Source organism: Paralichthys olivaceus, chromosome 5 (assembly GCF_024713975.1).
Source record: "Paralichthys olivaceus isolate ysfri-2021 chromosome 5, ASM2471397v2, whole genome shotgun sequence".
NCBI lineage: Eukaryota > Metazoa > Chordata > Actinopteri > Pleuronectiformes > Paralichthyidae > Paralichthys > Paralichthys olivaceus.
The window spans coordinates 2,090,431-2,108,109 of record NC_091097.1 but is presented as its reverse complement, the minus strand read 5'-3'; the positions used below and the strand labels follow the sequence as shown (position 1 = coordinate 2,108,109).

The window sequence follows — 17,679 nt, the reverse complement described above, 5'->3', positions numbered from 1 at the left end:
ATGGTTACAGAATGAAATTAAAGGACTTGATAAACCATATTTGGTGTCACACATTGTTTCATCCATTTTCAGCTTCTACAAGTCAAGGCTTTCTCTAAATACCTGGAAAAAGTCAAACTAAGACTAAAACTAAATAAAAATTTAACTGAAACTAGTCGATTCCTCAAAATAAAAACTAAAACTACAAAACCATTTGTTGAACTAACTAAAACTAAACTGAAATAAAAAAGCAAACTGAAAAACTAAATAAAAAAAAAAACTAATGAAAATTTCAAAACTATAATAACATTGCACCAGAGACAGGATCACATCTCATAACATAAAACATTGCATCTAAATTATTACTGCAGACGCTTTCAGACTTCTCAGGGCAACCATCTGTGAAACAGTTCAGATCAGGCATAATAGAAGTAATACATGAAGTATTAGGGTGTGTAAAAATCACTAATTCCCTGACAACACCCAATCAGGCTCCGACAGCAGGGCAAGACCGCTGGTAAGGTGAGATTTGTATTTAAATTGACATTTAAAAGCAGCTGACATAGGCAGTCAGGGAAATTAACAATTGTATTGGTTTAATCTGATCTTCTCTCAATGTCACGTTTCTGTTTGAAAAATATGACACTTTTTAATTGTGCAGTGAAACATTAATGTTATATTTATTATATTGCATTCCTCACCAAAGCAATAGAAATACGCAGAGGTGGAATATTATGGACCAATAAAAGGGCAAATGAATTGTTGTTGTTGTTCTTCTTCTTTGTTTCTGGTGAAAGGCAAATTCCTGAGTGACACATGAGCGGGGCGGAAGTGACGTGGGGAGGGACGGCTTGTCGTCACATGTGATTAGTGGGTGTGTGTTGTCTTCCTCCTCATTCAGTGCGACGTTTTATTAAAGTTGTAAGATGGCGACGGTGCATCTGAGGATCGGGGACCTAGTGTGGTGAGATCACGTTGAAACACTGAAATCGCTCCGTGTTGTCGCACTCGACAGTTCGGCGCTGATGTTTGTGTCTGCGGGCTTCGAGCACACGTAGTTCGCGGACGTGTACGCGCACTCGGTCGGTCGATAGTCAACCCAAACAAATTGCTAACCGAGCTGACTCAGCCAGCAGCCGTCGTTAGCCGCTAGCAAGCGACCGGGCGAAATGGAGGGTTTCTAACTCACGGAGACCGTTCACCCCAACACAGCCTCGTCTGTTGTCGTCCCGTTTCTTTCACCGACGTGTGCTTGTGTTTATTCCCGTCACACACGTTGTGTTTTGTCGTGTTGTGGGCTCTGCTAGCTGCGTAGCTCCGGCGGACCTCCTCTGCAGCTCTGCTTCCGTGTTAAGTGGAGCAGCCGTTCCTCTGAGCTGAGGTTTAACCCGCACATGAGGCTCCTCTGTGCGGAGAGGGACGACGACCCGGTCGCTCCGGCTTCATGGCGCTGGTATCACCGGGGGAGAGAGGGGCACGTTGTCCGGTGTGGCGGCGTCACACGTCCCGAAACATTAGCGCCCATCAGTGTCTTTAAACCGGATTATTCCACGCATCGAGGATGAAAATGACCACGTGATCGTGTTAGGAGGAAAAAATAATACAAACCACAATGATCACAATGTTAATGTGACCACAGAGCCCCACAACACCAGCGGCTTGTATTCCCTCTGTTGTTAGCACCATCAGCTGTCAGAATTTAATGAAGTGTCGCACTTGGCTGTTTCCAAACAGTATTGAACTTAACACGTGCTTGTTGCAAACATGTGTCAACAGGAAATGCTTGTTAGGAGGACAAACAGGCAAACAACGCCGAATGAAAAGCACCATGTGATAAACACACTCACATGTGCCTCACTGTTTATTTCAGCGCTGCTCCTCCCTTGTGTTTTTCCCCCATTTAGTCTCTTCTCTGTATTGTAGTTGCGTAATGCAGTTGGCCAGTTCTGCAATTCTGCTTGTTTTGCCAAGTATTTGTTGTCATGTGTTGTGACAACCAGGAGAAACACAGATCTGTGTATTGTTATGCTGATGGTGTACATTTCGTACACATTCAAAACAATAAGAATTTTTCCTAAAGCACATTTTCATTCAGCAAAAGAAGCCAGAGGTCCGAGGTCAGATGTCGTCTAAACACGAGCAGCTGTGCCAGAACTTCACCTACCTCCATCTAAAACCAGCGCATTTTTCATTTCATCAGAAACCGTATCATAAACATAAATACTTTACACGCTCAATGCTATGGGGACTTTTTGTACCCAATATGTTCTGTGGTGCCAGCAATGAAAGCAAGACATTAACCACGCCTAAATGTATCACTCTTATTTCAGGGGGAAGCTCGGGCGTTACCCACCATGGCCAGGAAAGGTAAGGATCAAAGACACTTCACACTAGCTGGTTCAAAACATTTCTACAATTAACATGAAGCGTATTCTGATATTACACTAAAAGCTTTATTCACATTTCAGGTAGTAAGCCCTCCAAAGGACCTGAAAAAGCCTAGGGGTAAAAAATGCCATTTTGTGAAATTCTTTGGAACTGAAGACCAGTAAGTCTGAATTGTAATCTACTTGTTCTGATTGACACTGCAGTGTCTTCTCCAGGAAATGTCTAAGAGCTGTGTGTCTGTGTGCCTGTGCAGTGCCTGGATTAAAGTAGAACAGCTGAAGCCCTATCACGCCCACAAAGAGGAGATGATCAAGATAAATAAAGGAAAGCGCTTCCAGCAGGCGGTTGATGCAGTGGAAGACTTCCTAAAGAAAGCAAAGGGAAAAGAGCAGGTGAGACATTTTATTGTAATGGATTCTGCTTTCAATATAGATTATTGGTTCATATACATATTTGACTAATACACAAATTTGGTGTATGCTGAAGTGCACAATTACTTTATGGAGATACCGCTCGAAGCACAGTGGCTGTACTGTAAAGAAAATGTACAGTATGACACAAAATACCTCTTGCAAGGCACGTCACATGTTTATGTGACGTAATTTTAGATTTGATTATCCTGATCTTGAATCTCCATATTGAGTAGCTGACGGTGTGAACTGTGTAAGCATCAGCATCTGTTTGCACGAGGTGTGTCTCCATTATACAACATGACTGGTGAGCATTCTGCTTTGTGAATGAGACAACAGAGGGTTTTATGGTCTCACTTTACGTAGTGGACAGCTGATTTTCACTAGCTGTATGAAACTTTTTTCATTTAGATTTTCTGTTTTAGAAAACACATCCCTAAACGTATTCCAAACAGCCCACATGTTCCGTAACTGTTGCTTATTGTAATTTCTGATGGATTAGAGTGAGTGCATCGGGTGCCTGATGTGTTAGAGAAGATAGTATTATCTTTTAAAAAGGTAAACATGACAATTTATTGCAATGATACCCAATTCTGTTGTTATGCCCCCACACAACCAAAATAAATACATATAGGGAACATGTTTACTCATTATTTTCACTGTCGATCAATCTGCTGATTACTTCCACTGGTCAATCAATAAAACATTTAGTTAAAATAGAGAAGGTCACTCCTTCATTTCCAAGAGCCCTAAGTGACTTCATCAAAAAGCTGGTGTTGATCAACTGGTACAAAGAGGCTAAGAAAAGCAGCAAATCTTGATTTTGGATAAGCTGGAACCGGCTTGACCAAAGTACTAGAAATAATTGATCAGTAATCAACATGACTCTTGGGTTGTTGATCAATCAATTAGTATGGAAACTGTGGCTGACGGTGTAATGAAGTGAGACTGATCTCAGTGACTCTTACGTCCTGTCATGGAATTCTCATCAGGATCACATTCACTCTCAGCCAATGTTTATTCAGGTGGACAAATGATGAATTCAGACCATCTGTCCCCTGCTTTCACCAGCTCTTCTCTCTTATGTTCAGTGTACACAGAACCTGCTCAATCAGGCCTTATTGAAAGCCATGCCTAATACTTAAGGTCATAACGACTCACAACTGTGTTTCCATGCTGAAAGGGTAGCACTAAACAATAGTCTGTGTTTTTTGACAGAACTCGGAGGGTAAAGGAGATTCAAAGGGAAAGAAGACACCTAACAAGCCACTGAAAATACTGGAGGAGGATGACGAGGATCTTAGTGCACTGAAGGACCCTTCTGAGAAGGTCAGTTAGACACTGAAGAGTTAAAAAACTGTCTTATCATAAGTTGACCAGAGTTTTACAACGCACATTTAATCTTCATGATGGCAAAACATTTACGATATTCTCTTGCTTAGTCTAATACACAAAAATAAAATAATAGGGCAGACAGATACTAGTAATTGTAAGCTCCACCTAACCCAAGCACCAGGGCACTGTCCTGGTTTTCTTGGTTCGAAACTGGTAATTAAAAATAAATAAAAGCCATTTTCTACCCCAGGAATGTTTATGGAACTTAACTTTTGCACAGGTCATAAGATAATACTAAATTCAAATTAGCCACTAATCACTGTCGAGGTGACCAACATTGCTACTAAATGTGTTTTGTCAAGCAAATGTTAGATCACAGCAAGGAATTACGTCAACAAACAGGAACCTTTATTTTTATACCCAAGAAGTCTCTGCTGACCAGGGGCCAGTACTGCAAAGACAGTTCAACATACCCAGCATATCTGTCTGTTTTCTGGCTTTACTGAACCAAACATTGACAGTTTGTACTATGAAGCTGTTTATCAGCTGTCTGAGCTAACCCTGGGTTTTCTTATCCAGCTACAAGCTCATTTATGTGGAGGAAGCAGAGTAAATTATATCAAGATCATCAGAAATGTAAATTAAGTTCTGAATATGACAGAAACACAGATACCTGCAGGCTAACTTGGTCTCAGTGAAAAGTGACATTTAACACATGGAAATAACACGATCAAATAACTACAATAGAAAGCGCGCTCACAATATTTATAGATTTTTAAGTCAGCCCAATGATACACTGTTAATTAGCACATGGATTTGATCAAGTTTATCTCGAGTTATTCTTTTGTCTTTTTGTTTGTTGATGAACAAACAATCATAAACAGAAGCTTAGGTGATGTCAGAGGAGAGGAGTAGTTAATGTGCGATTAACTCAGTCTGACATCGGGGTTTTTAGTTTTCATTCCCCCTCATGTTCTTCTGAGCTGCACTGACTCTGGTTTTCCTGTGAACTGATTGATCAGGAGTTGGGCTGACAGATTTATTTTCATTATTTCAAACTTAACCTGCTCTTATTAGCAGTTTAGCATAAAGTGCACCAGCTTCATAGGACTGAAAACCCAATACTTTAACCTAAGATCGATAACTACAGTTCCGGCTTCGTAGTACAGACCATAGGACATTCAGTGCTTCCAGGCCTCATTAGTGTTTACAGAGACGTGTCTGTTCAGAAGCAGATTTGTCAACGTCAGGCAGAAGTGGGAATAGAACACACAGCCTCACAGTGCAGGGGTAATTAAAGAGATTTAAATAGCACTGACCCCTCTTCAGTTCTGTCCCGGCATCGATTTCTTTGGCCATACCATGAGGCTGGTCCTGTAGGGGTTTGTTCCGCTTTGTAAACAGTGTCAGCATGTCTTAAAGACTAAAATTGAACTTACAAAATTCATCCACATTTTCTCCTCACTGGTGTGGTCATTGATTTTACTTGATGATAAAGTTTAGTATGAGTTTGCGAGCTGTCACCTATAAAGTGAATGTGGATCTACAATTCATGTGGTGAGATACACAAACCACAGTGCTCTGAAGCTGTTACGCCTGTCTTGCTGACATGAATCTTTTGTTTATTTCAATAAAATTCAACAACAAACCTATTAATAAAGTCATTAGGAATTTATTGTTATATACTGGTGAAATGTAGTGTAAAAGTTATTTTGATTTAATTTAATTAATTTCTAGACTGTATTGTCTCAACTGGCTTTCCACCATCATATTTTGGTCAGTCTGATAGTGGAACATGCATTAAATTACATTCTACACTCCATGTATGCTGCAGAAGTGAAGTTAAAATACAAAGAGGCTGGTGTACATGTAATTTCAGGTTTCGTCTGTTATCTTTTCTTTGCATTCTGTTAGTTCCTGCATCCTCACAGAATGTTGTTTTTATAATCCAGTTTTTAATTCCCCAGTCATCATCACTTAACAGTGTAACAACAGCAGGGGCTGCAGGCCTAATGTTGCCACAGTAACAGCCACCTGACATCAGTAACAACACCTATAGGGTTTTCTTCCATCTGTAGAGGTATCTATCCGTGCACATCAGTGGGGTGTTGTGTGTCCAGGGTTTTCTGCCTCTGCCCTAAACAGTGGAGGTGAATGGAATCTGCTCTACATTGTCTCCTCCCAACAAGTGAAAAGTCCCCCACTACAGTAGACAAGCAACAAATTCACCCTTTGATTTCGAAGGTGAATATGTGTCTTTCTCCTCCTTAAGGACTTGACTGACTCTGACCCAGAGCCATCCACTATTGAGAGGCTGGGGTCTGGACCTGGCTCAGTATTCGAATGGGAAAACAGTGTAGGTGAACCCCCCCTCTCTCCCACCAAGCCTGCCTTGCCTTGCTGTTCTTCTACCTGAACTTTAACCTTTGGCTTTACTCACCAACAACTGCTGACCTTTCCCTTCTGACCTGTTGGGTGCACACTCTCGACAACTCAACGACTGTCTATTTGACATGTGCTTTTGAGATGGTCACCAACTCTGTATGTGGAGACCCAAAAGCAAGCTGAGGTTTGGTTGAGTTGACCTGATTTCCAGGTTAGCCTCCTGCCTTCTATTAGCAGCCTGCTCCTCAGGACCAGGGTTGATGACCACTCCTGGATAAACTGTTCCGAACTGTATGACCACCAGGTTTGTGTGTGCATGTAAAGAAACACAACAGCAAATACAAGTTGAGTCATTAACTGGTCTTCTTAATGTCAGTGGAAACACTTTCACACAAACGTCAAACTGATCAGTCTGCTGTTGCACTTACAGCACAAAAACTGCATGGAACTGATCAAGTCCAAAAGGTCAAACAATTCACTTTAGCTTTTTTATGCTAAGGCAAATTGGAAGTTGAAATTTACTGTGAATGTTTACTTAACTAAAATATAAATATAAAATATAAGTGCAAATCTCTTCAACAAATTTACATAATAAAATAAAATAATTCATAAAACCTACAATAATTGAAGATGTGTGAGACAGTGTCAGGCCTCAATACAGCAAAATACTCAAAACTTGTCATCAGCAGAAAACTGCTGGATCATTGGTTCATCATGAGGTCACACAAGCAGTCAAGCACGGAGCATCCCTCTGCCTCAGATATATCCAAGCAGTGCTAGGTGCTTCATTGAGTTTATCATGTAGACAGGGTGCCACCAGAGTTAAGTGTAATATACAGTAGACTGTTTGTGTTGCCAGTTAGCAGGACAACCTTTTCAGCACATAGCCCAGGAACTGAAATATTGTTCAGAAATCTGTGTTGGGGTTAGGTCTGGTAGGTATCGGCTGTGTAGGATTTTGGTATCCAACCTTGAAGGTACAGTGTGTAGAATTTAGTGATATCTAGTGTTGAAGTGTCATGTTGCAGCTGAACACCCCTCACCTCACCCTCTCCTTCCAAACATGAAAAAGAACCTGTGGTAGCTTCAGTTGTCATAAAAACTCAAAAGGTGTTTAGTTTGTTCAGTCTGGACTAATGTAAAAAACATGGTGGCCTCTGTAGAGAGGACCTCCTCCATGTAAATATAAAGTATTTAAATATAAAGGGTCTTTTCTGGGGTAAAGAAAACTACAATTCATACAAATTAGATGAAATGAACTAGTGAAAACATCATGAGGATTATTCTACATTACATTTCTGCCAATAGTTCCCTTTCACCTAAATCTTACACACTGGACCTTTTAAATAGAAATTAATACTGACAAAAAGGACGTTTGATTATTTCTACTAAAGACAACTCCAGTTTAACAATTAAAATATGTATTTGTGCTGTTAATGTATTGTTGCACTACATTCATGAGGTAACTAATACTATTGGTTTATTTATTTCATCATTGATATATTTTATTCGATTGATTTCACAACTATTATCAAATGCAATGATCATCTGCTACTTGTAATGACCAGTGTCTGGCCCTGGAGGGGCATTCAAAACCAGACACAAAGAATGTGTTAACAGACTGAGTTAGAATGTGGTAAATGTAGTTTAAGAGTTTGGAACATCAGGCCACACTCTTGGCTGCACATTTCTGTTGTGGCACTGTACTGAACATAGCTTGTGTGCAACATTCTATCATGGTTCCACAGTTTTGCAAAATCCAAGTGTTTCCAAGCAGGAGTTTTAGATAGGGCCTATCATTCTCTGCAGGCAACATGCAAGACGTTGTGAGCTGCACTAGTGCTCTTTTTCCCCCTGTAGAATATTCATTGTTATAACCTAATGTTGTTTTACGAATTCCATTCCAACCAGTAGAGCTCGTGCTGCCAGTTACTGCTGCTCTCATCCTGCTTCATGCGCTGTTGAATTGTATCGGCCTATGTAAAACAGAACCAGTTCCTTTACAGTAGTGAAACATACTGGGGAAAAAGTCTTAGGCTGCTTTGCACTTCTAAATCCACTCAATTAATGTTGTTTAATGGGACGGTGAAAGCATGTAACTGTGTATTTGGGAGTCATTCAAACCTAACCAGTTTCCACTTGCATGGGAAGAAGCAGATAATGACTGGATTTGTGGGTTTAATGGGTTGTTTTAAGTAGAGGTGCAGTTTATCTGAAGTTACTGGAATCAAAGTTGTCTGGTTTCAGACAACACACTGTTATTCACCTTTTTTTTTGTTTTTAATTCATTTTTACAGTTTGGCTGGAAGAGTATCAGATCAGTGTAGAACTGGAATAAAAAGAATTTGTGGACATTACCGGCAAAGCCAACATAAAGCTCTGGCTCTTTTGAACAGCAAACTGTTTGTCTCTTGGTGTGAGACCAAATTTATTTTATTTAGTGTTTTTCTTTACTGTAGTACATTGGGGAGAGTTTCCCATATTTGAATGAACTGCTTACCAGAAACTTTATGGAGTTTCTTACCCATCTATATTCAAGGGTAGAGTAATTTAAATATGTTTCAAATTCAGATATTCACAGGCTTTCATCAAAACTCCGATCTCTCCCAACACCCCCAGCTCATGCTCAGATTTGCTCTGCTCCAACTCTAAAGCAGTTTTCAGACATGAACTCCGGAAAAGGTCCAGACAAGTGGGTTGAATGAGTCACCTGAGTCCCAGTACACAGCGTTTACTCTGCAAAAAGAATGTGGTCTGAGTGATTGGATCTCAATGTGTCTTGGGGGAACTTACCCATCCCCTTGTAATCAGATCACCCGAGACACATTTGAATGCCTGGTGTAAACAGGGCCACAGTGCCGACAAACACTTATGAGCAGGAGCAGAGAAAATTTGAACTTGAGCAGAAGGTGTATGTAAGACGACATTAGAATGTCAGAAGCTGAAATGATGCTCTCAAAATGAAAACCCATGCTCTTGGAAGAAGGGAGGGAAGTAGTGTGGGAAAACATGGCACACTATAAAAGGAGCCCTGACATGTCAGCACTGTGCAATGTAGACTCAAGGGTTTTCTATCCAAAGAGAACACTGTCCCACTGAACTCTTGTTCTGTTGCAGCCTGTGAAGGACGACCCACATTTCCATCACTTCCTTCTGAGCCAGTCTGAGAAGGTACGAGGAAACATGCTGACCAGGACTGCCACCCTTCTTTTCATTTAGAGGGAATGAGTAGTTGTCTTCAACCTGAACAGGACGATTCCTTTACTTAGATCTTGTGCAGCTCTGCTATGAAGAAAGAATTGACCAATTTAAGAAAAGTATCAGTCATTCTGTGGTGATCAGTTTTGATATCGGGGCTACAAACAAATCGACGTATGGACACTGAGAATTGAAAAACGTTTCGACTGTAGGAGGCAGAGGACATCAGCTGAGAAGGCGGCCCTTCAATGTTGACCAAGAAGAATTTGGGTTCACATATCTTAAAGAATGTGGCCACTCGTCCCAGACCACCTCTGATAGTGGACCGAGGGATCGGATCTCGGGGCGCATTTGAGTGTTCGCTGACCTAGCGCTGACCACTTGGGATCAGATCCCGCAGGATGGATTTTAATACCAGATCTGGTGGAGGTCTGTGACACTCTGTGGGCTGAATCTGATTTCATCAGCAGGGAAGTAATGTAGTACCTTATGTTATCTTGGTCTTATATCTAGACGCACCCAACTTTGTGCCAGTGGCAGCGGTGTGAACCCCACCAGAAACTCGCCCCCAATGTAGGCCTGTCACAGTTAAACCGAAACAGCCTGCAGCTAAAGTGATAGATCCTCCTCCCCTTTCAGGGATTCTGCATTTTGGCACTCAATACACAACACTGGCACAGCTGTGACAAGGTTTATTTAGATAGCACTTACCACAAACTAGTCGTTACTAAGTGCTTACGGCAAGTCAAAGCAATAGACAGTGGATGAATAACAATAAATATAAAGAACAGAAGTTAAAAAGCACTCATTAGAGAGCACATCTCCACCAAAGCCAAACAGTCCCATACTTGCTTGTTGCTTTTATAATGAAAAAAGTTGTAGTCTCCAGCAAATTGCTAAACTCATAGACACCATAAATATATCCACACGGTATTTCCTGAGAAATTAATTCAACTGTCTTACATTGTTGAGGAAAGCGACAACTAACCTGATCCACACCTAAATGTAATGGGTTATTTCCTGGTCCCTGCCCCATCACTCCTCGAGGTTGGGCGAGGTTTACATAATCCTGCTGACTGACAGGGGAAAACATAACCTCCTTGGTGGAGGTAAATCTTTTTAAACTGACCCATATACTGACTGATCATTAGGTGCTCTTTGTTAATAACTGTCATTTGATTGATATAGTTTAATAATTTAGGACTTACCTGATACAGAGAATCACACGTGTACTTGTGTCGTGTGTTAACCATTTGGTCATCTCTTGTTTGTTTCCCACAGCCAGCCTCATCAATGGAACCCATCAGCAAGCGCCTGAAGATCGTTGAAGAGGTAAAGCAGAATCATTTTTTTGTTACAGTAACCAGTAAAATGTTGAACCATCTTTTTTACTTGTACAGGTTGATTTTCTTTACATTTCAACTTTAGTCTTCTAAACAATTTCACATTATGTGTTGCGACACAAGATACATTGAGTATGATATTGACAGTTTTATTTTTTTTGTGCAGGACACAGGGTCAACATCTATCCAAGCAGCCGACAGCACAGCCATTAATGGCAGCATCACACCCACAGATAAAAGGTATTAACACATGCTCACTAAAGCGTTACTGAACACCATTATTACAACGACTTACTAAATTTAGCTGGAAAGGCATATCTTCAAATGTCATGAGATAAAAAATGATCCCCTAATCATTATGATGCGAAACGTCCTCAAAATAATAACTTGTGTATATGAAAATGACTCCTTGAGAAGGTTTCTAATCATTTTGGCATAGTAAGTTTATTTCAGACTACATCGTGCTGAAGGAAATGGGCTTTTATAGGAAACAGGGTTGCTATTACTGATATTGCTTAATTTAGTGGTCATCCTTACATTTAAAATAGATAATTGAGAACACTCATATAGCACTTTATTAGTGTTGAGGGATTGTTGACCATCCTCACACATCTGGCATATAGTGCCTGTCTAATTTCACAGATCCCTTCTCTCTCCTAGCAGTGCCCAAGGTCAGGTTATAGATAAAGGACCAACCAACGGTACATTGTAGTGTCTACGCTCAGGGACTTTCATATCTGACTCAGATGCCCCAGACAGAGAGACACCAACTTCAACTCTTTTGTGTATTTCACCAGTGGCAAGACATAAGGACACAATGTGATTTAGGAATGCATGCGTTAGGCTTAACTATCCAATAGGAGGCAAACACCTACATGGAACATGGAGAGTGACAGCAATTCTAGCCATTCATGGATGTGCTGTTAGAATGGGTGACGCAAGTAGAGGAAGATATATGGGGATGCTGTGGGAGACATCTTCAGATTTGGGGGTGACAATGTCTCATGTTACTCTGTTAGTGTTTGTATATTGTTCCACCTTCTGGTCTCCTTGCATCAAGTCTACATTCAAATCTTCTGACAGGACATCAGCTGCTGTCTGAGATCTCCTTTCACCAGCTTCCAGGAAACTTCCATAACAATTAGAAACACCACACTAACACTGTAGGTAGAACAGCTCTTGTGTTCATTGATTCCACAAGATGTTGGAAACTTTCCTTTTGACTGCGTCACAACATCCCTGCAGATTCGTCAGCTGCACGTTTATGCCACCAATCTCCTGTTCGACCACATGTTCACCTGGATTTACCTCCGGTGACTGAAAAGGTCACTGAAGTTCACTAAACTCACTGTCATGATCAACCAGTTTCCATCATTCTGCTGCAGAGTTAAGCAGATGTACAGGTGTTCCTAATAAATTACTCAGTTTATATGAATGCTAGTATTTCATTTTATTATTTGTTTGCTTGTGTTTTAATGTTTTTTTCTTTTGGATTTTTCCCTTCAGGATAGGGTTCCTGGGTCTGGGGCTGATGGGTAGTGGTATTGTTTCCAACCTGCTGAAAATGGGTCACGTGGTCACCGTGTGGAATCGCACAGCAGAAAAGGTGCGTTTGGTCACCGCCACATATTATATGACTATACATAGACACAAGTGAAACTCTAGACGATTCTTTCACACAGGCTGGGAGGCCAAAGGGTAAAATGCATAAGATTCATATTCTTGTAGTAACAGATTCAAATTTCACATTGGGTGGAGAGTGCAACTGAGGCTGCTTATTCGTGAACCTGTTGAACAATAATATCAATTCAAGTGTTTTGCCGCTAACGACCCTTGCCTGCTGTGTTCCAGTGCGACCTGTTCATTCAGGAGGGTGCCAGGTTAGGCCGGACTCCTGCAGAGGTGGCTTCCACATGTGACATCACTTTTTCCTGCGTCTCCGACCCAAAGGCCGCCAGGGATGTAAGTATCATCTCAACTACACACGGCTTCCTGCTGAGATGCTGGATTATTGGTTAAAAACGTTTCCACGCCTGTGTTTGATGCTCTGCAGTTGGTGCTTGGACCCAGTGGGGTGCTGCAGGGAATCAGGCCAGGGAAATGCTATGTAGAGATGTCCACCGTTGACCCAGAGACCATCACAGAACTCTCACAGGTATTCACCAACACACCCAAAAATCTAAATGCTAACATAATAAGCATTTCTGTATTAAGTTGTTTTCTAATGTTTGAATTTGAGGTGATCACGTTGCGGGGCGGACGTTTCCTGGAGGCTCCAGTGGCAGGAAGCCAGCAGCTCTCCAATGATGGGATGCTGGTCATTGTGGCAGCTGGTGACAGGACGGTCTATGAGGACTGCAGCAGCTGCTTCCAGGCCATGGGCAAGACCTCCTTCTTCCTGGGTATGTTGTGGTACTTTATGATTTTTGGGTTGAGACTGTGCCATATTTCTCTTTTCATTAATATGTGACAACGTGTCTTAATTAAGGTGAGGCAGGGAACGCAGCGAGGATGATGCTGATCCTCAACATGGTGCAGGGCAGCTTCATGGCCACCATCGCAGAGGGGCTTACTCTGGCCCAGGCCACTGGCCAATCACAGCAGACCTTCCTGGACATCCTGTGCCAGGGCCAGATGGCGAGCACCTTTGTGGACCAGAAATGCCAAAGTAAGTAATTTGGTTATTGACCTGCACCCTAGACAAGTTTTTATTGACTCTGAATATTTGTTCTTCTTCTCATTTCAGTGTTTAAGATTGAGAGTTTGAGGTTATTGACTAAACTGAAAATATTTTTTGAAGGTAGTCATATAACATTTCTTCCTGCAACTTTCAGATATTTTGCAGGGCAACTTTAAACCAGACTACTATTTGAAACATATTCAGAAGGATCTGAGGCTAGCCATCTCCATGGGCGACATGGCCAACCATCCAACCCCAATGGCTGCGGCTGCCAATGAGGTACCACTCTGTTCTTATATTTATTATCAATTTAGGAGCATTGTTTTCTTAGTGTCTCAGAATTGTCTTTACAACAAAACAACTTTTCTGCTTTCTTCTGAGCTGGTGAGCAAAGACTGTCTCCTTTAGACACACATGGGTATTTGTTTGTGTAGTTGAAATGAATCCGGTAGATTTCACAGGCTGCCAGAGATACACCGCACATGTCTGTAATCAGGGGAATCAAGCAATGACCAATGTGTGTGAGGGACGGGGGTAACACATACTCATTGAAGCTCAGGCACAGGTCGGGTTCAGACCAGGGTTATTATAGTTAATGAAAACTAAGACTAAAACTAGAACTAGCAATGAACAAATAATTTAGTTAACTGAAATAAAAATAAAAACGACAATTACAAAAAAAACGAAAACTAAATAAAAACTACAATGAACAATGCAAAACTAACTAAAACTAAACTGAATTGCAGATAAATTCAGCTTCGTTGTCGTTTTGTTTTCTCCCTGGATCACTGCCTGTCCTGCAGGTGATGGTTACAGAATGAAATTAAAGGACTTGATAAACCATATTTGGTGTCACACATTGTTTCATCCTGTTTCAGCTTCTACAAGTCAAGGCTTTCTCTAAATACCTGGAAAAACTCAAACTAAGTAAAAACTAAACTGAAACTAGTCGATTCCTCAAAATAAAAACTAAACTAAAACTACAAAATCACTTGTTGAACTAACTAAAACTAAACTGAAATAAAAAAGTGAAGAAAATTTCAAAACTATAATAACCTTGGTCCAGACAGAAAAAAACGAAATGCCCGTCGTGCTCGGTTAGTTTTTTAGGGTTGAATTGGGTTCGGACAGAAAAATGCAGACCGGGTTTACTTGTTTATAACTGACGTCCACTGAAGCATTTCACCTGCTCCAGCTGCCACCTTTAGAAGCCTCTTCCCCTCACGCCCTTGTATCTGAGGTGTGTGTAATGACCTAACTGAAGTTAATAGACACAATCACCACAAGTGTCTCATTCATCAGGAGAGAATATTATGGGCAAGAAGATACTAAATCAACTAGGTTAATGTTCCAGGTTGAATAGAGGGTAGCTGGACATGGTTGTAGATGCTTAGTTGTCCTGTGGTCAGCTGTCTCAGTATCACAGTCCTCTACATGGAAGACTGCTCAAGCACAGTCCTTCTCTGGAGGTTATGAACTTTATTAACGCTCTGCATCTGTAATGCAACTGAAACTATTGTTTTGATTTCTGTCCCCGTGCAGGTTTACAAGAGGGCTAAGGCACTGGACCAGTCAGACAATGATATTTCTGCAGTCTACCGAGCCTACATTCACTAGAGCGGGGTGTGACCTATCCTCTGGACCAGTCTTTAATCCCTTCTTATTTCTCCCTCATTATTTACTGAGTGTTATTTTCAATTCTAGTTGTTTTATTTCTTTTAGCCCCAGTGGCAGCCATGTTACTTGCCCACAAGTCATGGATTGTAATTATGTTTTTCGAGGTAACCTTGAGCATTGTAATGGTGTGTTCAGAACAAACACAAAGTCAAAGGGTTGTGCGAGCTTTGTTTGTGGTAAAGACAAAATGACAGCTGGAGTCACATTAGTATTTTCAGATTTTCCCTGGTCCTCCTACTGTTACTGTTTCTACAAAGTACAGATTTATCACAGAACTCACTGTCCACACACAATAAGTTTGCTCTCCTTGTTTTTGCTCCAGTTGAAATTGTTTCCATTTCAGCAGACACATGTTCATGTGACCTGGCACAAATTTGCATCGTTGCTTGGGTTTAGTATGTAATCACAGCACGGGGAACTATGTCTTCACGTTTGATCTGAACACACCATGAGAGTGCTCCAAACAAGGTTGTACTACTGCTGTGGGGGCGGTTAGTCTGGTTTCTGACAACTGGGGGGGGAAAAAAAAAAAGTGGTAGAAGTAACGCAGGGTGGTCGGGGCATTGCTACTGTGAAGAGCAGCGTGTCCGACTCAGTCCAGAGAAAATGCTGTCAGGTATAGTGGATACAGAAACCCTAAAGATTTTTTTTTTTGTTCATGTGCAAATGAAGAGTTTATTTAATTGAGTGTGTTATTTGCTTTTCTTTTTAATCGTCCAGAATTCCATGAGAGAAAACACCAAGAACATGCCACTGCATTGCCTTAACATTGTAACCCCCTCAAGTCTTTCAATGATAGATGTATTTATTTATGCTTCTTTCCAGGTCTTCTTGGTGCAGTTTATTCATGGCTTGTTTCTGTGTTTGACCACATGATGTATGCTTTTATGTTGGTGTTATTGATTAATCTTTCTTGAAGCGGTTAAGAAAAGAGCAACAGGATGTGTTGAGGCCTTAAAATGCAGTAATAATTGAAATGACTCATCACGACTTGAGATTTCAACATTTGAACCCCTTCATTGTTTTGTTTGGAAGAGTTCTCAGTTCTACTGTGTTTTTCTTTTTTTAATATATTAACCTGTAACGAGATGAATCCACTTCTTGAGTTGCATTTTAACTGAAGTTCATGATTAAGCCCAAGTGTCATGTTATTTCTGCTAAGTTATAAGAATTTATGGCTACATTTGAAGGCCAAGTTTCATCAAGGGGCAAAAATCCACAATTAAAAGACAAACTAATGAAACAGTTTGAGGTGGTTGTGTGGTGGGAATGTTTCATTAGTTTTAAAGACTGGCACTGGAATAAATAAAACATCCTCAGTTCACTTGAAACTTTTTATTGATGAGCTAGCACACACACAGGCGAACAACACTTTAACTCAACTGTTTGTTTCATTTCCATATTGTTCATTTGATCACTTCTTAAATACATCACCCTCAGAAACACTTCAGGTAAAGCAAAGAGGGGCCGGTGTTGATCACATGACAGTGAGGGCCATCTTGACCACACAGTAGAGGTCCTCACAAGTCCACTGGGTTCTTAACATACAAGACCTGATGCAGTTCTGCAACCTGACTGATGGATTCATCAGCAGTATCATCAGCTGATCATAGCTCATTACAGATTGATTGAATCAACAAATGTCAGTAAAGAGATGCTAAAGCTGTGAGAGGTCACTTTAAAGTTGTGTGTCCCTTTAGCATGTTTACTGATTACATGATCTTAGTCCTAATATATGCAAAATATGGTAAAGGGGTTACTGCAACACAGATTTACTGAATTGTTACTAAAATCATTTGCTGCATGTTCAGAAGCCAATATGAGCAGATATATTTCATGAACTCATGCTTATGTTGAGATGTGAAGTCTGAAGACAGATACCGTCATGACTCCATTTAGTTTGGAGTTTGATCACGTCATGTAGGAGCATGTTCTGTGTTTGAAGCTGTGTGAGTATGTGTTACATCCCAGTAGACCAGAGCAGACTGTTCCGATAATTACTTTTAGTTCATAACCACAACCTTCAGAGTTCATTTCTTTAAAATTGTAAACGTTCGTCAAGTTTTTCTGTAACGGCGTGTTTTGAAATGGAATGGAAATTCTGGACCTGTGAAGACCTCCACGGTGAAGCGTGAATCATGCCCTAGATAAGTCTGCAGATGCAAATGACAATGTCCAACTTGTGCAAAACAAACGTGTTGTTGTGCATGCTCAGCCAGAGGTGTTATATGTCCCTGCTAACTAGGAGTTCAGTTGCCCAAGGCATGTGTTAGAATACTTGCAG

The 17,679-nt window shown here is 40.9% G+C and overlaps 1 protein-coding gene across 4 annotated transcripts; it reads left to right on the top strand.

Annotated features, from left to right (window-relative positions):
* Nucleotides 1–823: 823 nt before the first annotated feature.
* glyr1 (glyoxylate reductase 1 homolog (Arabidopsis)) lies at nucleotides 824–16,719 on the top strand. Of its 4 annotated transcripts, XM_020104335.2 has the most exons (16): nucleotides 824–943; nucleotides 2,310–2,346; nucleotides 2,448–2,527; nucleotides 2,621–2,759; nucleotides 3,996–4,106; nucleotides 6,385–6,468; nucleotides 9,615–9,668; nucleotides 10,977–11,027; nucleotides 11,205–11,278; nucleotides 12,545–12,644; nucleotides 12,890–13,000; nucleotides 13,092–13,193; nucleotides 13,278–13,440; nucleotides 13,527–13,706; nucleotides 13,873–13,997; nucleotides 15,261–16,719. In XM_020104335.2, the coding sequence occupies exons 1-16, from the start codon at nucleotides 906–908 to the stop codon at nucleotides 15,333–15,335; spliced, it is 1,524 nt and encodes a 507-aa protein (XP_019959894.1). In that variant the 5' UTR covers nucleotides 824–905; the 3' UTR covers nucleotides 15,336–16,719. The 4 variants fall into 4 exon arrangements, with proteins under 4 accessions (XP_019959894.1, XP_019959896.1, XP_019959895.1 ...); XM_020104337.2 differs by lacking the exon at nucleotides 6,385–6,468; XM_020104336.2 differs by lacking the exon at nucleotides 9,615–9,668.
* The last annotated feature ends 960 nt before the right edge of the window (nucleotides 16,720–17,679 follow it).